Raw genomic sequence first — 20,268 nt, 5'->3', positions numbered from 1 at the left:
GTAACCATACAGCCTATGAGGGTACTCTTGTCTGTATGGCTGTGCTTGGAATAGAAGGCATCTGATACACTACGGCCGTTGTGCATCCTAAGCCTTCCACTTTGTTTGATATCTAGCTTGGACGGCATATAGGTAGATCAAGATACATCGCACGGCCATTTCCATCAGTGGCAGTGGCGGTAGTGCCTCTCATGAGTCACCTTTATGAATAGTCCTAATCGAATGGATGGGATAGCTCGCAGCCTTTTCGAGAATTTGGACATGAATGCACTCCCATTATGCCATGAGACTTGAAGCAAGGTCAATACTGCAAGTTGAGCTTATCAGATATAAGCAGTGCCCCAAGTTAAGCATGGCCCAACTTTCGTTGCTGAGCTTTACGAAGTGATCTATGGAAGCATGAGGATGAATGAGTGAAACGGAAGCCCCTTTGTGCCTTATTTTATCTTAATCCCTTACGAGCACTTGGTGTGATACTGCCTTCACCAAATCAGATGGATAAGAGGCGAAGCACTTGTCTTTGGTACGTGATTAGGAGTGTGATCAGCGAGCACCGAAATGCCTTCCCGGACAAATGGATGCGCCATTGGTGGAGGTGACGCGAATATTCGTGAAGTTATAGCAGACATCCAGCGGGCCTCGACATGATACCAGGAGTGGAAATACAACTCCACTTCAGTCGACGAGTACAGATCAGTATTCAAATATCCATTTGGACTATAACTGGAGCTAGCTACTGGAAGTTAAGAATACGGTGATCTCATATGACCAACAGTTGTCTCATCATGGTTATGATAATCAAGGTTAAGACGGAGTATGCATGTTTAAACGTAGTCCTAGCCCGGGTCAGGAAGGAATGAATTGGTGAGTCAACCGTTCTAGTCCTCCATAAAGTCCTTAGGGTAGACCTCAAGGGATCTAATGGCGACTTTGCTGTCGAATTCTGGAATGAAAATCGAACAATCCTCCCCTCGATCAAGACTTATTCTCAGGCGAATGAATCTCAGACCTTCTTTATCAATAGTCTCCTCGAAATCAAGACAAGTCCCCTCTTCTTGGATATCATTTGTTCCATCATTCCTTAGAACCTTTGTTCTAGGGAGAAATAACTCTGGAAGAAACTCCCAAGTGATCTCATCACACCGGACAAGTGCTTCCAGCCTATTATCTAGATCTTCGCATAAGTCCTCAAAGATCCTAATGAAGCACCTAAAATGCTCCTTATCCAATAAGAAGGCTGTTATATGGTCAGAGTGGACATCGCGGAACATCCTCAGTTGCGTGCGCTTATGGAATAACGTCTTGAAATTAACCTTGCAGTCGTTATTAATTGTGACTATTACAAGATGGATTCACTTACCAAAGTAACAGGCTCCCTGAAGTCTGCGGTTTCAACGCCATAGAGTGCCTTTTCCATCATGAATTGGAGATTTGGGGATATTAGATCTACGATAACTGTTCTCTCCTTGGTCTTGGTGTCTGCTTTTGTCAGGTCTTCTTGTCAACCCCAGCTTCAATTGAGGACTTACTCATAGTATACCGGATAGTAAATAAAGAAGAAAGCCGATGCCTCTCAGTGTCTGCATCGCTGGTTTCGTATTTGAAAGGCTCGACTTTCTCGTAACAGCTAAATTCATAGTTAGATCTTGTAATATAGACATGTTGCCCTTTAGTAGTTACCTTTCTCCAACCAGTTTCCACTCAGAGCTGGATGTGATGAAGAGTTCAGTTTGCCCCGGTTTGAGTAAGCCCCAGCCTAGATTTGATCCCATGGTGTCGTGGAGTTGTGTCTGAGTGATCTAAGTCCATAATTAACGTCCTCTTACCAGTGGGTGGTAATCGTCTCTTTATAGACTTACAGGGCCTCGCCCGACCCAAAAATCAGCCAGACCTGTGGATTATCCTTGTTTCGGCTGGTATCCATGGTCTCAATCAGAACTAACATTCCTCGCTTGCAGCTTCTTGAGAGCCTACCTATAAGTCAGCAACGACCCAGCCCGGCTAGGTCGTAGAAAAAGTAGAGGGGGCAGAGTCGTAGACATTACAGTGCGTAAAATGTATAAAACCAGCATGCATTAATTCATTACAGCGCGGTATATAATTTCCCAGCATATCAATTAATTGGAAACCAGACAAGACGTGGAGACTACGGGACAACCACTGACTTGGTTCTGGCTTCCGAGGAGCTTGCAGACGCAAACATCAAATGCACGATACATGGTACGGAGCACGGATCAGAGCATCGCACGATAGAGACTGTGTTTGACATTTCAGTCCCGGCGCCGAAACAGGAAGAAAGACTTCGGTTCAAGAATGCACCTTGGAAGGAGATCAATAGCAGGATTGTAGACACGCTGAGAGCTAGGCCAGTGGAAAACACAGTGCAGCAGAAAACGGACAGGTTAATGTCGGCTGTGCTGGAAGCAGTCCAAGCATTGACACCCTGAGCCAAACCGTCGCCATATGCAAAGCGGCGGTGGACCCATGACCTCACACAGCTGCGGCATGTATACACATACTGGAGAAACCGAGCCCGAGCCGCAAGGCGTGCGGGACAGAATGCTAAAGATCTAGAAAATACGGCAAAGGCTGCGGCGAAGCAATACCACGATGCCATACGGCAACGGAAGAACACTCACTGGAAGGGGTTTCTGGCGGATAACGACAACATCTGGAAAGCAGCCAAGTACATGATATCAGGGGACGACGCAGCTTTTGGGAAGGTACCCCAGCTCGCTAAGGCAGATGGAACAGCGACAACTAGCCATGAAGAGCAAGCCGAAGAACTGTTAGCCAAGTTCTTCCCGCCACTGCCAGAAAACATCGAAGATGAAGGACCCCGACAACAGAGACCCCAGTAACGATGCCAAACCTGACTTTGGAGGAAATGGAACGTCAGCTATGGGCGACAAAGTCATGGAAGGCGCCAGGAGAAGATGGATTACCAGCGATCGTCTGGAAGCAAGTTTGGCCCTCGGTGAAACACGACGTCCTCGCCATCTTCCAAGCATCACTGGAGGAAGGCGTGATACCGGACCAGTGGAGACACGCTCGAATCATCCCACTCAAGAAGCCAGGTAAAGATGATTATACGATCGCGAAAGCGTGGAGGCCGATCTCGCTTCTCGCCACGTTGGGTAAGGTGCTGGAATCGGTCGTCGCCGAGAGGATCTCCCACGCGGTGGAGACTCATGTGGGAGGGGTTCAGCTAGAGTCTATTGAGGTTAACATACAGTAGATTGTCATAAGTGGGCTTTCTTTTTATGGTCAATATAATACCATTCTAATGATATGGAGGCACGCTTTGTTGATGTGATTAGGTGACTGCGTAATGGAGAGGGGGCAAGTTGGAGACAGGGTAGAGGCGATAATTGGCTGGGCAACAAGCTCAATTGGGAAATTACCCGGTTTGGTTGGACCAAGTGGCACGCCTCATTCTAGAGACAAAGTACCAAGAATTGGAACCGTCGGGAGAAGTAATGAGTAAATGCGGAAGATGCATCTAAATAGAATTAGTATTCCTTACAGATTAATACCTACACAAATATGTTCTATAACTGACATAGTTTTACATTCAAAAACCCCATCCTCATCGTTTCCAATCAGCCAATGATGGTGTATTTAGTCACCTGTCTTATCCAATCAGAGCGTTGTAGTGGAGATGACACCGTGGTTGGCCTGTGTAAGCAAAAGTATGGGTCCTTGCTCGACCCCGGTTCGCGCATCACGTCGCGAACCGCAAACCTCCATCGACGAAGCCGCAAACTGACCGACATCACGAATTGCATTGCAACAGCATTTGAGCGTGTTGAACAGCATTTTTTAATCATTGAGAACACGTAAACCACAACGCGACGCGCCTCTTTGACCCTACGCGACAGTTTCAGCGCGTCCACCACCGACCGTACCGCACCGCACCGACAACTTCCCGGCATCATGACCTCGGGAATCTAAAACCACATCGTCAACGGTCCCGAATGCGCCACCCATGACTACTCTAGTGACGACTCGGCGGCCGCTTCCAGTAATTAGCATGAGCAACGAGCACGGGCGACGGTTGAGCAAGCGTCTCGCTGCAGCGGCGGCGACAGATTATGAGCACGACGCTGACTTCGTATTTGTGCGAAAATCGAAGAGAATTAAGACGGACAAGACAGATGAACCGAAGCCGGAAGCAGTGCCAGAGCCAAAGGCGGAACCAGTGAAGAAGCCTACAAATGGACGACCTGCGGCGAAGCAACGCGCTGCTAAGGCACCGACGACTAATGGAACGATTGTGGAAGAGGAGCCGCCCGAGAAAGAAACGAACGCGACGAGGAAGATCAGCGGGCAAAAAGCGAGTGTTAACGCGTCGGTTGAGCGAGAAATCAACGTCCCTAAGAGACCATCAACCAGGAGGAGCACGAGACGATCTGGGGAAGCACAGGGGGAAGAAGCTCCTCAACCAGCACCAGCATCCATACCAGAACCCGAGCCTAAACCCCAACCAGAACCAGTACCTGAAGCAGCGCCAACTTCCCATGTCAAGGAAGCGCCTAAGAAACGCGGATCCCGCGCAAAACCTCCTAGACCGCCTCCGGACTGGAATAAATCGCCGCAACGTAAACCGCCTGTGCAGTCAGCCACAATTGCTCTGCCTATGAGTGATACGCCCATCATTAACAGAAACAAGGAGATGCGGAAGAAGGGGGGCAATAGCAACAGGCGGAGCAGTTTGGGTAACCGTGGAAGAAGGGCGAGCTCTTTGATCGAGAACGGCCAAACAGCAATACCCCACTGGGAGGTCAACCCGGCGGATTTTTACAAACACATTGAAGCCGAAGGCTTGACAGAGCCTCGGCGTATGAAACAACTGTTGACCTGGTGTTGCGAGCGCGCTCTGGCAAGGGAGCCTCCTCATGGCACACCGAATTCTAATGCTATTTTTGGTGCTCGTGCTATTCAAGACCAACTGCTAAAAGACTTTGCGGCTCGATCTGAGCTCTCAGACTGGTTTAGTCGAGAAGATGACGCGCCAAAAGTTCCCGTAGTGTTGAGGCCCAACCCCAGAAACATGGAGTTGGACGAGAAACTGGCCAAACTGGTAATCAACATCAAAAGATTACAAGATGAGAAGAAGGCATGGCAAGCAATACGAAAATCACCGCCTGAGCAATCGCCTCTCTTCTCCGAAGGCGAGACTGGGCGTATTGTTCTACCAGACTTTGATCTATTAGATCCCGACGAAGGCAAGATCAGAGGATTCCTGGCAGACGAGACAGCATCATTCGACGCTGTTCGGTCTGAGACAGAATCAAGGTTGCGGACTATTCAGTCGTCACTCGAGTTTCAGGTCGACCAACTTGCCGACAACGTTCACAGGCTCGAGCAGCGGATTCTGGTTGCGGGCAAAGAAGCGGATAAGGTCCTTAGTGTTAGTGCCCTACGACTTCGACAACGTGAGGAGCGGGAGAAGGCGAGGGCAGGAACAAAGGACATGCCAGTCATCGAGGTTCTAAGGAGCCTAGGGAATATTCTACCTGAAGGAGGCGGGTGAAGGAGCAAAACCAGGAGCAATCATCCTTTAGGTTTACACCGCAGCAGAGCGGTCGTTCCGTCCAACCCTGTAAGAGGCCCACTACTGTGACAGTTGACTCAGTTTCGTCTGCTAAGCATGCGGTTGCGCCGTGATCGTATTTCCGTACTACGTACCCTGACCCTACAGCGGGATGCAAGAAGCTTGAGGATCTTTGAAGGTACCAAAGCAGCCCGGTCTAGCCATGCAGGGTGTCGAGGAGTTTGCCCAACTGCCAAGTCAGACTTGGCAAGTCTGGCAAGAGCTAATTTATTTTCAACCTCATTGAGGAGGGCTGAAACATTTCTAGAGATTTATCCCGGGCAGGAATCGTCTTAGCATAAGCAGTGCATTTCCAGCACCAAATTATCGCTCAAATAGCGGCTATTAATCATGAGAGCCCAACCGCCTATCGCATCCCTGCCAAGGATATACAGAAGTAAGTATTCCTATCACGTCATTGACCAAAGCGGGCTTTCATCATCTAGGCCCGTCGCTGCAAAACGATGGTAGGGCTACGGTTTCTCGGTTACCTCGGTTTAGGCATAACGATATTTACCACAAGTCCACTTTTGGCCCACAAAGTGTAGATGAATAACAACGAACACCAGCCTCAAGGCTACTTCAACAATCAAATGAGCAACGCCTCGACCCTCTTATCTGTTACTGAAAACGCCGTCAACGACCAACTCTTACGGCAATTCCTCAGAGCTAACGCCGATTGGAACCGCCATTCATGGAATCATGGAAATGTAGAGTGATTGCAGAAGTCAGAGCATTGAAAGCAACCTTTGCGTACTGCAAAACATCCAAACTTTGAGAGATGAATTGCTTGTGTCTGATTCACTTGAACAACTTGATCTGTTCCTTTCAGCTGTTTCTACAGCTGACCGTGGAACGGACTGTATGAGTGCGTCATTTCGGCACATGGCAGCCATAGCTGGACAGTCGTGAGTTGATATCGGCTATCTCCGAAGGCAATGAAGGAAGTGTACCCAATCACAACGGTTGTGGGAGCAAAAGACGCAAGCACTGGGACACAAAGCAAACAACTCTTCAAAATACGGCGTGTGCGAGCGACGTTCGGGATACTCAATACGCTTTTAAACGCGTAACGACAGGGAGAGACTTCCGCCAGCCATTAGAGACTGGGCGGCTACACCCGTCAGTTGATAACGAAGGGAAAGTAATTACGGAAGAGGGTGACGAAGGAACAGAAGAGACGATCCCAGTATCCGAAAACAGAGAGCGACGACCCTCATCTCCCCAACCGATTCCCGAAGATTTTGAAAAATTCCAAGAGATTGTAGCCAAGCATAACAGTCTCCGTGACATGGCTCGCCGAGAGATACAGAAACGCTACGCTCCAGCCACCCAGGATCCCGGGCCGGCGACGCCTACAGCACCCCAATCAGACGAATACGATTCTTTGTCGAATAACGACATGCAACAACTGAACATGCCGAGTTCTACTGTTGATGACAAACACACCCATCATTCGCCCCACTATCCTGGGAAGCTCAATACTACTAGTGCTTCGCAAGAGTCGTTTGACGGCGAGTGGTTAGACAATATCGATCCTGCACTTTGGCCAGATGGAAACCCGGCGGTTCATAATCCAGAATCCGGCGCTTTATGAGGGAACCGATGTTCAGCTAAGGAAATGTATAAGCGTTAGATATCGTCCGCAGGATCGACTCTGGGCAGGCAGACTGAGGTGAAGTTACAGACATGGATGGCAGAGAGAAAGCATGCGCGCTACTGGATCATTTGCGACCCCAACGACGTGAATAAACAATCACAAACGGCAGACACCGCGAGACAGAGCGCCATGGACAAGGTAATAGCTTTAAATCCTATTTATCAACGTCTATCACAATGAATGTGGGATCTAACCAACAATCTATTTTTTTACCTTGTTTCAAGAATATCCGTCAGACCATGGCACTCAAGCCTATAACGGAGCTCGGCCCTTCCAACCCTATACCCGTTTATGCTTCTTTCTCAATATCGGATTCTCGTTTATCAGAAGTGCCAACATGCATACTCTGTGTTCTGGAGAGCCATGTTTGAAACAGCCAGACGTTCGGCCAATTGTTGTAGAGGAGCTAGATGGAGAGTCGTGCTTGTTCCGACGCTTGCGACGCTGCATCTTTGTAAGGTGGGGTATATATCCTTTGGGTGATCGAAATTAAAGATAACTGGGTCCATTTGACTTTGGGTAGAGTGCTTGCGGGCTGCGTCAATAAGTTGTTCGTGTTTTGGGCGGGAGAACAGCTATTCAGCCTGACCACGAGACATTTAACGTATTTCCCCACCACCCCGTACACCCCTAGACCCCGCACACCTCAACACCATCGACGCGTCATCACAACAAGCCACTTCACTCTCTTCTGTAAAATTCAAATTAAATCCTTTTTTTTTTCTGTCAACGGAAATGAATTCGCAAGTGTCAGATTATGAATATAGGATGCAATTAGCAGTAGAGGACCAAAATTTGATAGGTTTACGAGCTTCGGCGCGAAAGCATTCGATTAAACTGTCGACTTTGAAAGATCGATGCGCCGGCGGCCAAGACATCAGAACGGCACATCAGAAAGACCTGTCGCTAACAGTCATGCAGGAGGATGACCTTGTTAACTATATTATCGAAAGAGAGCGCGCTTTTCAGCCTCTGACAAGGCAGGAAATACACGACTTTGCACAAGCCTTGTCCGCCGTCAACGGGGACGTCTCGTATATTGGCAAGAACTGGGTCGACAGATTCGTATCACGCCATGAGACAATAGAAATGAAGCCATCGAGAGTCATAGATGCTGCAGGGAAGCGTTGCGTCACAGAGGAGATGCTTACGGAGTACTATAACGGTCTCAGCTATGTTGTCGAGTCCAAGAAGATCTTGCGGTCAAATTCGTATAGCGTAGACGAGACTGGGGTCCAACTGGGGGAAACCAACGGCGGGACTGTGGCCGGGACCGTCATGACTCCTAGTTCAGAGCGTATAAAGTCAGATAATTCGACTTGGAGCTCGATATTGGAGTCTATATCAGCAGACGGTCGTCGTCTCACCCCGACGGTCGTTTTTAAGGGAGAAAACCTCCAAGGACAGTGGTTTCCGAGCGTTTTCCCTGATTGGAAGTATACTACGAGTTCTTCGGGCTGGTCCAACGCTGATATCTTCCTCAAATGGTTTATGGAGGTATTTATACCTGAGACTACGCCGTCAGACCCGTCCCAATGGAGACTTTTAGTCATAGACCAGCATAAGTCACACATAACAGCAGAATTGATGAAAAAGGCTTGGTTGAACAAGATTTGGCTCTCTTGGTTACCCTCACATTCTTCACATATTACACAGCCGCTCGATGTTGCGGTATTTGGACCGTTAAAACGGTACTATCGCCAATTAACCCGATTTTGGGCGTCATACGAAGCGACCTCACCACATCAGCAACAACTATTCCTAAAAGCTTATGAAGAGGCTTCCCGGAAAGCCCTGACTCGGAGGAACATAATGAGTGGCTTTTTAGCCACTGGTCTCTTCCCAATCAATATACAGAAGGCGTTGAAGTCTTTGAAGCCCAAAGAGAAGAAACGCAAGTCATTTCAAGGGCCTACAACACCAAGGAAGGTGCAAGTCACTTCCGAGACCGTGTGGGGAACGCCTCAAGGAAGTCATGATATTGAAAAACAGCTCCAAGAGGCTCAAAAAGACGGAAATCCGTCAATTCGCGACTTCAAATGTATCCTGAAGAAGGCGATGAAGTCTATTGATAACAAGAACAGTCAAATACAGCGCCTGGAAGAGGAAAAAGCTGTTCTTAAAGCGTCAGCAGCCGCAAAGGCTCCTACAGGTCGAGTCCCCGTTCAATTTGACCCTAACCAAGCTTTTCCTGAGATTGAACAGATCATCACAGCATGAGATCAAGCCGAAAGGAATGTCTTACATCAGATTGAGGAAAACAGACGAAGACTACGGAGAAAAAAGACGCCAAAAACACTAACAATTGAGAGGACGTTCTTTAATCAGTATCCAAAATCTTAGCTTAATTGAATAAATACTTGTTGTTATATAATTGATTGCAGTCATCTACAGATCCCGATGTGAGGTTATCACAGGTGTGCGGGGTCTAGGGGTGTACGGGGTGGTGGGGAAATACGTTAGTCAACAACCATGGTGCCCCGCGGTGGATACCCTAGTCAGGGTTGCTATTCTTCTGACCAATTAGAATGCCCCTCTAATCGTGCACCCTATGTCCAGAGTATCGGTTTCTGTGTACAATATACCCACGGACGAACTACGCAGGTGCTACCATACAGGCGTCGTTAGGTGGACTTCGCTCCCTGGTCCTCCGGATCGAAGCCAGTTATTTTGGCGCCAGACAACGAAACCAAAGCACTCGGACGCTATTCTCTATCCCGTCGGCAAAGATGATCCAAGGCTAGCGATCCCAATGATGAGCCCTGTTGACTGAAGATAGCTCCTTGCAAGAAAGTGTAGACATCTATGTACTAGCATCAAATTAAAATGAAACGTCAGCCTTACGGGGATGCCGGAAGTGGGGGCTCAAATGTATGAGGGGTTTTTGTCATCCGAAGGTGGGGTAGATTGTCCTGCCACAAAAATCAGGCCGTTGTCATCCAGTCTACAACCTCTTATGTCGCAGGGTAGGCATTAGTAATCTAGCTATATGCTTTAAGTAACTCTGCGGGATGGAATACCCCGCACAAGAGATAACTTAAGACATCAATCAACACATTTGCTGCTGCTCATCATATTCACTCTAACCCTTTAAGCACGCTCAGTGCGACATCTTATCAACCTCAGTTCGTATCAGATTATGATAACTTTACCCATCTCCCGAGATCCAAAGTCACAAATATTATTTCCGAAGTACTTAGACCCAGAGATCGACATTCACTCCGTCAAATGGGTGAGATATTCATGGGCCAGTGATTGCTCCATTTTCAACTTATATCAAACCTTTGGCCATGACCCCTCTCTTAGATGAAGCCTTCGCTTATTCGACCCAAAACTATCCAATTGTTGATTGTCAACTCGGACAAGATGACTACGGAGAAACCTAAAGGTACGGTAGCGGTCCCGACTGTCTTGCACCACGAGTCCAAATCCAACCTCCCTAGACGTCGCTCCGCCAATCTCAAGGTTCCAAAAGTTCAGCTGAGGGACGAGATATTCCATGTCGGTTACACGAGGCTTTCAGACCGGGTCTACATCTATTTCGACAAGCGCGGTAGAGCCACCTTGATGAATCCCCAACGGAAACAAGTGTCATTCGATGTGGTAAGACTGTCGACACGATATCATGGCGCTAAGAACTTGCAAGCGCTTGTGGTTGGAGTGAAGGCTCGTGAGGCGGACAAAGCAGCCCTTTCAGGCGAGATTTAGATGAGTTGGGTAACCCTTGCTCAATTTTCGGACTTTGAATGGTTTCGTGCGCGTTGTTTCGAGCTAGAGAAAACCGATGTATTGTCCTATCGCAGATAAATTCCCTAGAGAAAGTACTTAGGAACTTTGAAATAGACCTATGCCCCCCCAATGCTACACCAGTTTCGGCAAGCAAGCTCCGGAAATCATACTTGAGCTACAAAGCAGCTGTAAAGATGAAAGAGTGGGATTGTACCCTTCCGTCCGGTCCATTAGCACGTCAAGCGACTGAAAAAGGAAGATAACATATCAAGATAACATACATAGCATCATGAGATGACAACCACAGGCCGCAAAGCACAGAGTCATATCTGGAAGGCAACAAGAGCAGAATATGCTACACAATCACTGGTATGCCAAGCTCGCTCTATTCAGACCAGACTAATAGTAACGCAGCTACATTAGCAACGGAGACTGCTGGACAGAATGGACGAGTTGATATGCTTTTGCAGCTTTACACGGCGGTAGCAAGGATCATTGACGAATACCTAAGCAAGATTCTATACCCTGTGTTGGAGGCGCTAGTCAGAGCCATCAGGTTAGCTAAAATTGGCTTTTCGATTTTCCCGGTCAGCGTACTAACCTAATCAGGATTTAACGGTCAGTTCAGGGGAAACTCATTTCCTGATACCCATCTATACAAAAGCATATCCTGCCCATCACGGGCTATCATATCCACAACGCTGAGAACACCCAAGAAACGCGGGCGACTTTGAAAATACGACACGCCGGAGATGTTATCGCCAAGCGCGCTAAAAGACGGTTTCAAAAGCTGTTGAAATGAGAAGATGCTTGTTGCTTAATTCATATAAAAGGTGCAGCAGGGGAACCACTGTTTATGTACAGGCACAATCTCTTGTAGAATGTCTCTCCTTCTTCCACACCTTGCCACCGCCTTGGTCGCCTCACACTTGTGATCTCCAACAGGCATATCGCGAGATATGTGGCATACAACACGGGGAACAACTATCGCCATTAAAACCGACAGCATTGGCCAAAATGGAAATTGAGGATATCCTTCAATAGCCTAGAAGACGCTTTATATACCGGTATATTTTAAATGTTGATGAGACGCCTATACCCTACTCAACTGACTCCCAAAGCACTTGAGATATACTTGGTTCTAAAACGGTCTCCGTAAAAACGGCCCGAAGTGGGTGGGAAAAGAGGCAGGCAACAGCAGTCTTATACATATTCGGCGACGGCGAATGCCGGCTGGGCCCTGCAATCATATTTAAAGGCTCAGCAGGCGACAAAGGAAGGATTTTTAATGATGAGGGTGATCTCTATTCTCCAGGGATTACTGTGATATACAATGAGCATGTATATAATAACGAGGAATTGTTCCAGCGCTGGATAATGGAAGATCTCTCAACTGCAAAGTCACCGTTCACGGACTTCCTTTTGGTGATGGATGCTGCCTCATTCCACCTTACAGAGGGTGTAATGGAGGAAGTTAAAAAACAGCTTATTACTACGGCGTTGATCCTTGCAGGCTGTACAAGCCTTCTTCAACCACTTGACACTACAATGAATAAGCTGTTTAAGCAGTATTACTGGGAAGAGATGAATATATGAGTTAGAAGAAGAGAGAAATGGTAAGACTGAGTGGTCTGTCAAAGATCGAAGGATCATGACAACTTGGATAGTCAAGAAAGCTTGGGACCAGATAAAAACACAGCAGGAAGTAATATCAGGCTCGTTCCTTCAAGCCGGTATTACTACAAGACCTGACGGTAGTCAGGATCATGAGATTTCCATTAAAGGGATTAATAATTTGACTCTATAGGCTGGGAGACTGCCGGCGATATATCTATTAAGCCAGAAGAGCTTGTGGACCGGCTGTGTGATGAGGAGGAGCTCTCTTTCGGTCCTGACGAGTATTTCGATGACGATACCCTCATTTATGTCCTCAAACGCATGAAAGTAACCCAGTTGAAGGAATTGGCCGGCCGGAAGAAGATTTCAGCGCAAGGGAATAAATCCGACATTGTGGAATGGTTGAGAATGCATCTAACTACTGAGGAACTAGCTGGGGGCTCAATTACGGTTCAAATCGATGATCCTGACGTTGTATTTGATGTAGAAGTTATTCATAGTTATTCCTGACCGTCAGAGTCATTATCAACCCAAAAAATGTCTCCCCCTCTTACCACCTACGATACAGCATATGTCGTTATTAAATCGTCAGTTATATCTATATAGCTTCATTAAAGCGGTCAAAAAACGCCGTTTCTTCGCACATATATATATATCAATAAATGCATACCCTGAATTTGAAGTCAGCTGGCCGGTCGGTTGTAGAGAAATCGCGTATTGAGTCGAAATCAGGAAGCGGGGAGAGACATGGGAGGTCAAGTTTGAAATTTGGTGCTAACTAAGGCGTATGTAGTTGGGAACTTTAGCGCCATGCAGCCTCTTCGGACCCACCGAGCTACCCAATTTCATGAGTTTGTACGGTATTGCACTCCTCAATGTGGCTATGTGGCCGTCCATATTTCCTCTTCCCTTCCTTAAACAACCAGTAAAGACCAGTCTGTGATAGAAACCTAACTTGTAACAAACATTCTTGATCTCTAGAAGACAAATAGCGCAAATCTGTCATTACTTGGTAGCTGTCGTTGATTGCTTAACTGATAGCGATACGTTTTGACTCGTGCTTCTTAACCTTGGGGACCAGAATATTGAGGATGCCATTCTTGAAGTTTGCAGTCACCGAGTCCTGATCGACCTGAGTCGGGAAGTTGAAGCTGCGAGAAAACTCGCCGACGCTGCGCTCCGAGAGCCAGTACTTGGCCTTGTCAGACTTCTTGGTCTCGGGCATTTCCTTCTCAGTAGTCTCAGTGCCGGCATCACGTGAGGCGGACTTTTCTTCCCCCGCACTGGCCTTCTTGCTCTCGTCGCCACTCTCGGTAATGGCACCGCCCCTGCTAGTGCCCTCGATGAGGCCTGCAGGAGGAGTACCGGCAGTGTAAGTGCGCTCAGTCCTGCCACTGATGAGCATAGACTGGGGCTCGGTGAACTCGATGTGGACATCCTCCTTGTTGATGCCAGGGAGCTCGCCATGAAGCTCATATGCTTCCCCGGTCTCACGGACGTCGAATTTGGGCTGCCAGCTGGGCGTACCAGTGCGACGGCCGCTTACTCCCTGGCGAGAGTAGTTATCAAAGTCGTCTAAAAGACGGAAGAATGGAGTGAAAGAGGTATCGGAGTCGTAGAGGCTTCGCGGGAAGAAAGCCATTTTGCGTGTTTGGTTGATAGTAGGCTTGAGACCGAGGTGCTTCAGGTTTCGTGAAAGTGTTCTAGGGAGAGTTGATTTACAACCGTGCAAAAGAAGTCTGATCATTTCATTATTATTGTTTGTCGAATGTGTTGCGGAGAATAGAACGATTCGGGTTGATCAGGATGTGATACATTGCTTTATACTCGGTCGGTTGGTAGAGTGGACATCAGATCGAAGGTTCCTACGTCTTCGCAAAACTCAAAAACCTGGCAATGGCATTTCTAGAACGAACCTGAATAACCCAGTCCAGACATAATAACGCATAAAAACTCATATATCGACGTGTTTGTTGTAATACTGACGTTTGCACTGGCCAATGAAAGGTCTTGAGTTTCCTGGTGGTGGTTGCGAGACATCACATGACAGTTGTCGAAGATTCTGGCAGTTGCGTAATGAGATTCTTAGTACCCAGTTTGCCAACAACTCCAGGCCGAAATACCGTAGATACTCGTAAAATTCAGCACGACTAGCGCGCGACTAATGAAAGGCAAGGGGCACTACTGTGGTGATCACTTGCTCATACAAATTACTTGTGTTCCTGAGTCAAAGTGGCGATTATCAAACCTTATTGATAACGTGCATGATAAGCGAATGTCGCGCCGAGCCGCACCCTCGCGATTCCCTACCCAGCAAAATGAACCAAATCATCATCAATCAACTTAAATTTATTATGATGTAATTCTTAAGATACTGCTACTTCTATCTGGCAACTTCGTGCGTTATGTACTGTCCTGCCGCAGACACCACATCGTCGTTGTTCTGACCCTGCCTTCCGCTTAAGACACCCATTACCGCGACTTTCTTCGTGTAGTTGCACATCAACATCATTTTGGCCCTGCCGATCTTGACCCTGACGGAGCATTAGGCTTCCTCCTTGCCTCAAACGTTTCCTCTTGACGTGCCGACGCCGGCTAAGTGTCTCATTCTCCTCTCGAAGCATCTGCACTTCCGACTTGAATAGGGCGATCTGATGCATAATTCCCCGTACTCCTTTAGCAAACTGATCTACAGCATCCAATATAGAAGTTAGAGAGCTTCCTTTGTGTCTGGAGATTCGATTCTTAATAAAGTCTAACTGTAAAGTCGCCTCAATCAGACTATTTGGCGTCTTCGATACCCAAGGTACCGGCAACTCGTCGACCTCCAAAACTGGTGTCGGCGTTCGTAGTTTCACATCAAGCTTAGAAATCACGCTCTCCGAGTTCAAAGGCGCAAGACCTATCCCTCAGAAGCCTCCCCGGATATTATTGTCTATCATAGATTCTCGGAATGTTGTACAAAATGCAGAAAAGAAGTCCTCCTTGCTGATATGGCTTATACCCGCCCTCAACTTCTTCTCGATTTATCGACCGTATGCTTGCTTAAGCGGGCCAAAACATCCAAAATCGAGAGGCTGAAGTATATAGGACGAGTGAGCAGGCATACAGAGAGTTATAATCTTGTTTTACTTGCAGTACGTCTTGAAACCTGCTGAGTAGTGACTTTCATAACCATCTAGGATGAGGAGGCGATAATCACCCGTAGTTCGCGACTTGGAGAGCTTGTCGAAATAATTTACCCATTCTAGGCCAATTTCGTTTGTTATCCAGCCGTTATCAGTCGTGGCGATGACCCAATCTTGCGGAAGCGGGCTATCGTGATACCAGGTCGAGAGGTGATTTTTGCCCGCAACAACGACGAACGGCGGCACGCACCAACCCTCCGAACTGACGCTTTGGAGCACCGTAACCCATTCCCGGTTTCCAGGCTAGGCCAATATTGCGTTGAAACTTCTTTCTGCACTTATAACAACCATACCTGTTAAGATAACGCCCATCATAAAGCCAGTCTCATCAAAGTTATAGATATCCGTCGCGTCAATGCCATAATTGGCAATTATGTTCTCCATGAGCTCGAACCAGCCCCGAATAACCTCCGGATCTTCGCATTTGGCCCTTTTTTGTAGTCATATCTGCGAAAACGACGCGTCTTTAGCTCTAATTATCGCTTGATAAAGTTAGAAGCCCAGCGCTTGCCGACAGGCGACGCCTCGCGGTCAGCAAGCAGTTTATTAGCCATATCTTCCACATCACAAAGGCAGGGAGGAAATGATCGTAAGTCCAAGTCAAGAACATATTACGCAATGGCACTCGCTTCTAGATCCGTGAGATTTCTTGAATTAGCCATAATATCGCGTATAGATGGCATGCCACGCATGGATCAATCTGCCGCAGCTAACCAGTGCACGTTCTGGACTTACGAAGTTTTACAGCGGTTGCAGCAATATGTCTCATCATATCCAGATCGAACTGCCGACATACAATAAAGGAGTCTAAGGAAGGTATTAATACTGCATGGTAGCTAATAGAGCTTGAAGCTTAAAGTAAGACTTTCATATAATCAAATTCATTCGCAATGGAGTATTTTACATATGATCCAGAACAGCGCTGCCCACAAATCAAACCCAATCAAACAAACTGCCAAACAAATCAATCAAATATGCCATAATCTTATTTCAAATCAAGCAAATAGAAAACTTAGATTTGAAATAACATTTGATATATTTGATACAGGATATAAGGTTGGCGATATGACCTGTCGGGCTGATGCGCGCGTCTTTGCAGCTTACTCGGAACCTGATGATGCTAAAAGCTGGCGAGCTGATCTGACCAATCAGAATCGCTACCCAGATCCTCCATTAGTGAATTACACTCGGTAGAGCCTTGTAATCGGCTGAGGAGAAAGTAGCCTCTTAGCGTTTCCGTCTGCTGCCCCCAAAGCCCTGACGGTACGCATGAGGACACTACCGATGATGTCGACGATACCTACAAAGTTATTAACTGGAGTAAGCTCGAAGGCTATACCATGGCACCGCATTCCAAGCGACAGCACATCTCCTGGACATGGGAACATGGATATCGCATTCAAAACATGAATAGCCAACTTATCTTCTGGCTTTGCAAGATTTGCATACAGAGAAAGGCTAACAGGAACACGATGTACAATATTGCTGGCGGCCCGCACTCGCAGATACGTCACCTCCGAGATAAACACAATTTGGATGCGAACGGCCCTATTTAAAAGAAGCGGCGGCTTACTTTCAACGGCGACACCTCGACAGCAGGGCCGATCGGGCAAGCTCTTGTCAACCAGCGAATATACGACTTTAGTCCTGAGCGATTCAAGACGGCCTTACTACGCTTGATGGCCTACGCAAATATCTCCTTCCGCCAAGTAGAACTTCCGCAATTCCATGAGCTTCTACAGGAGGCATACGCCAGATTGGCACCGCTGGGTGCTTACCAACAGCTCATACGCTTGTGAGCTGGATTAAACGAGACTTTCACCATTACAAAGCTGTTGTTGTAGAGCAGCTGCAGGAGGTGGAAGGTCACATCCACTTTACATTCGATCTTTGGACTGCTGGCAATCTTCTTAACCTCAATGGAGTGTTCGCACACTTCCTCGATCCCATTGGCAAGAAGAAGAAGATCCTCCTGTCTATACCGTCAATCAACGGGAGACACATGGGCGAGGCTATTGCAGACGGCGTTGTTTAAGATCATCATGGAATTTGGCCTCGAGAAGCTCGAGGGCTACTTCGTCCTGGATAACGCCGGAAATAGCAACATAGGCGTGGAGGCACTTGGACAAATGCTTGGCTTCAATCCCAGCAAACATCGGCTACGCTGTACAGCCCACATTGCTAATCTCGTGGCCATGAAGATCATGTATGGAAAAGATCTAAGGGCCTTCGAGACCGAGGGTGATGGATACTCCTCGCGCCCTCCAGGACAACCTCGAGTTCTGGCGGCGCAAGGGTACCCTAGGCAAGCTCCGCATCATTATGCGGATTACTGATAGACACGCTGGCGGCGGCCGCGCTAGAGAGTTTAAAGCGCTACAAATCGAGTCCCAAAATTGTCTTCTGGACGATGAGCCCCGCCGAACGATACTCGGTGGAGCTCACATTGCTATGCCTTCGAGACGGCCGTCCTCAATCGAGCCCCAATCGATGCCTATTCAGAGAAGGAGAAGCGCGCTCACAATACACGTCTTGACCGGATTACACAGAAAAATAGACGGCTAGAGGCAGATAAGCATATCAAGTTTCCAGCCAAACTCTTGATTGTGGAAGATAAGATGTCAACTGAGGACTGGGTCACGGTCACAAGGTATATGGAGATATTAAAACCGTTGATGCTTGCCACAAAAAAGCTCGAAGGATATCCACGGCAGGGCCGCAACGGCCTTATGTGGGAGGTGTTGCCTTGCTATGAGTTCTCTTGAACCATCTGGAGCGCCTAATGGAGCAATACAGGCACGATCCGGACGAGGACCTTAAGCTGAACATCCAGCTCGGATGGCACTTGACATTTACGGCATCCCACCAACGGAGGCAGATAACGAGCGGTTGTATAGTAGGATGGGGGACATGGTGACAAAGAAGAGGAACCGATTATCAGCAGCTACGATTGGAGCTATTCAGTGTATCCGACAGTGGGATGAGGACGAGATAATTATTTGGAGATCATGATAGATGTTTCCGTACATAGTTTTCTCGACCAGTGCAATTCTTGATGCTCAATGCGATGTGGCCTGAGTAATCAATGCAACAATACCGGAACGTCATCGCCGTATCAAATTTTGGTCCGACTCTTGGTGGCAGAGTCCAATATTTCCAGATAGGCAGGCGGTCCAGTCCAGACACCCTGGACTGGACTGGACCGCCCATTTCTCACATTGCCAAGGCCAAAGAGGAGCACGCGAGAACTGATTAAACGAATGTATTGTCGAGCCAAATAGAATGAAAACCATTATCGATCGTGTTCGTTCGTACACCTACGCTCTACATGCATGTTACCTGTGCATCACTTAATCCCCCACTCGGCGATTCTTGCGAGGTCGTCCAGGTCCACGCGTAGTCTTGCGCTTCTCGGTCGAGGCACCGCTGGCCAACTGCTTAGCTTCGAACTTCTCCAACTCACTGGGAGCAATCTTGCGCAGCTTGGACTCCTGCTCCCAGGTTGAATCGGCGGCGCGATATCCAACCCACTGCACCTGGTACTTGTATTTGTCACCCTTGGACTTGCCGGGATGAGCGGTGCGCTTGAGAATGTTGAAGGCGTGGTAGATGTCGAGGTTGGTAGCAGCCTCGCGACCGCCGAGCTTATCCCAGTATTTGAAGACAAGCGTGGGAACCTGCTCCTGTAGACTCCATTCTGATTCCCAGGTTGTCTCGCCGCCCTCCCACTTGACCTGGATGTCGACGGTCGAGTTGTCGGTGTCGACGCGATGATCGACGAATTCGTCAATCGCGACGTCTTCTCTAAAGCCGGGATTGGCCTCTTCAGGCGAGTCACCGTTGGGCTGAGGCTTGGTGCTTTTGGGTTTGGCGTGTTCGGCGTGTTTGGCACGGGGTGTGACACCGCACTGCTCGGCGGGGACTCTGGGAGTACCTTTAGAAGTACTGGTACGAACAGTGCCAGATCTTAAAACAGGAGAATCGCTAATAGTATCAGACTTTTTGCGATGAACCAGACCATCTTCCTTAGAAGGAGTATTGGCAGGCATGGCGTCTCGAGACCTCAATGGCGAAGCTGGAAAGTCGTAAGGATCTGGTCAGTCAGCACACGCGACATGGGCGATAAAGGTGAGAATACCTTTGTTTGGCATACCGTGACGATGAAGCCCGAACCGCGATAGCACGATTGACTTTGTCGTAATTCTGCACGCCGAGCTTAGTTTTAGCGATTGCACTATTTCGTCACTGCAGATGCTGGTCGCGAGTTGAGCGCAGGCGCGTTGACCATCAGCAACGCGTTGATACGGGGCTGTGGCGCCACAATCAGCCACGCTACTGACTCAATGATTGGCGGTAGACGGTGATACTGCTTATGTTTCCATCGATTGTGTTTGTAGCAATTCAGATTTTATTCCGTCGTTAAGATGGCTGTGAAGATCATTCACTGTATCTCAGCAGAACCAGCCTCAATGACTGAT

At 47.9% G+C, this 20,268-nt stretch overlaps 9 protein-coding genes across 10 annotated transcripts; 6 read left to right on the top strand and 3 right to left on the bottom strand.

Annotated features, from left to right (window-relative positions):
* Window positions 1–878: 878 nt before the first annotated feature.
* Window positions 879–1,772, bottom strand: FOXG_19656 (uncharacterized protein; the record flags this gene model as incomplete). Its single annotated transcript, XM_018399919.1, has 4 exons — window positions 879–1,313; window positions 1,361–1,479; window positions 1,530–1,627; window positions 1,681–1,772. 4 exons carry the CDS (start codon window positions 1,770–1,772, stop codon window positions 879–881), a joined length of 744 nt encoding a protein of 247 aa, XP_018244429.1.
* Window positions 1,773–3,988: 2,216 nt separating this feature from the next.
* On the top strand, window positions 3,989–5,536 carry FOXG_07112 (uncharacterized protein; the record flags this gene model as incomplete). Its single annotated transcript, XM_018385746.1, has 1 exon — window positions 3,989–5,536. The coding sequence occupies one exon, from the start codon at window positions 3,989–3,991 to the stop codon at window positions 5,534–5,536; it is 1,548 nt and encodes a 515-aa protein (XP_018244428.1).
* Window positions 5,537–6,534: 998 nt separating this feature from the next.
* On the top strand, window positions 6,535–7,193 carry FOXG_19655 (uncharacterized protein; the record flags this gene model as incomplete). The annotated part of the gene is made up of 2 exons (XM_018399918.1): window positions 6,535–6,622; window positions 6,676–7,193. The coding sequence occupies 2 exons, from the start codon at window positions 6,535–6,537 to the stop codon at window positions 7,191–7,193; spliced, it is 606 nt and encodes a 201-aa protein (XP_018244427.1).
* Window positions 7,194–10,236: 3,043 nt separating this feature from the next.
* Window positions 10,237–11,114, top strand: FOXG_07110 (uncharacterized protein). The gene has a single exon (XM_018385745.1). The coding sequence runs from the start codon at window positions 10,563–10,565 to the stop codon at window positions 10,962–10,964; it is 402 nt and encodes a 133-aa protein (XP_018244426.1). The 5' UTR covers window positions 10,237–10,562; the 3' UTR covers window positions 10,965–11,114.
* Window positions 11,115–12,636: 1,522 nt separating this feature from the next.
* On the top strand, window positions 12,637–13,112 carry FOXG_19654 (uncharacterized protein; the record flags this gene model as incomplete). The annotated part of the gene is made up of 2 exons (XM_018399917.1): window positions 12,637–12,739; window positions 12,793–13,112. The coding sequence occupies 2 exons, from the start codon at window positions 12,637–12,639 to the stop codon at window positions 13,110–13,112; spliced, it is 423 nt and encodes a 140-aa protein (XP_018244425.1).
* A 492-nt stretch (window positions 13,113–13,604) lies between these two features.
* On the bottom strand, window positions 13,605–14,244 carry FOXG_07109 (uncharacterized protein; the record flags this gene model as incomplete). Its single annotated transcript, XM_018385744.1, has 1 exon — window positions 13,605–14,244. One exon carries the CDS (start codon window positions 14,242–14,244, stop codon window positions 13,633–13,635), a length of 612 nt encoding a protein of 203 aa, XP_018244424.1. The 3' UTR covers window positions 13,605–13,632.
* A 3,225-nt stretch (window positions 14,245–17,469) lies between these two features.
* FOXG_19653 (uncharacterized protein) lies at window positions 17,470–17,825 on the top strand (the record flags this gene model as incomplete). The annotated part of the gene is made up of 2 exons (XM_018399916.1): window positions 17,470–17,560; window positions 17,635–17,825. The coding sequence occupies 2 exons, from the start codon at window positions 17,470–17,472 to the stop codon at window positions 17,823–17,825; spliced, it is 282 nt and encodes a 93-aa protein (XP_018244423.1).
* A 7-nt stretch (window positions 17,826–17,832) lies between these two features.
* FOXG_19652 (uncharacterized protein) lies at window positions 17,833–18,126 on the top strand (the record flags this gene model as incomplete). Its single annotated transcript, XM_018399915.1, has 1 exon — window positions 17,833–18,126. One exon carries the CDS (start codon window positions 17,833–17,835, stop codon window positions 18,124–18,126), a length of 294 nt encoding a protein of 97 aa, XP_018244422.1.
* An 817-nt stretch (window positions 18,127–18,943) lies between these two features.
* On the bottom strand, window positions 18,944–20,064 carry FOXG_07108 (uncharacterized protein; the record flags this gene model as incomplete). 2 transcript variants are annotated; one of them, XM_018385742.1, is made up of 2 exons in its annotated part: window positions 19,929–20,064; window positions 18,944–19,883 (listed from the first exon to the last, which is right to left on the bottom strand). In XM_018385742.1, exons 1-2 carry the CDS (start codon window positions 19,939–19,941, stop codon window positions 19,141–19,143), a joined length of 756 nt encoding a protein of 251 aa, XP_018244420.1. In that variant the 5' UTR covers window positions 19,942–20,064. The 2 variants fall into 2 exon arrangements, with proteins under 2 accessions (XP_018244420.1, XP_018244421.1); XM_018385743.1 differs by having other exon boundaries at window positions 19,141–19,865; window positions 19,929–19,995.
* Between the last annotated feature and the right edge of the window lie 204 nt (window positions 20,065–20,268).

The sequence above is a fragment of the Fusarium oxysporum genome, chromosome 6 (assembly GCF_000149955.1).
Source record: "Fusarium oxysporum f. sp. lycopersici 4287 chromosome 6, whole genome shotgun sequence".
NCBI classification, from domain to species: domain Eukaryota; kingdom Fungi; phylum Ascomycota; class Sordariomycetes; order Hypocreales; family Nectriaceae; genus Fusarium; species Fusarium oxysporum.
Note: the sequence above shows the minus strand (reverse complement) of the source record. Positions and strands in the feature narration are given on the sequence as shown.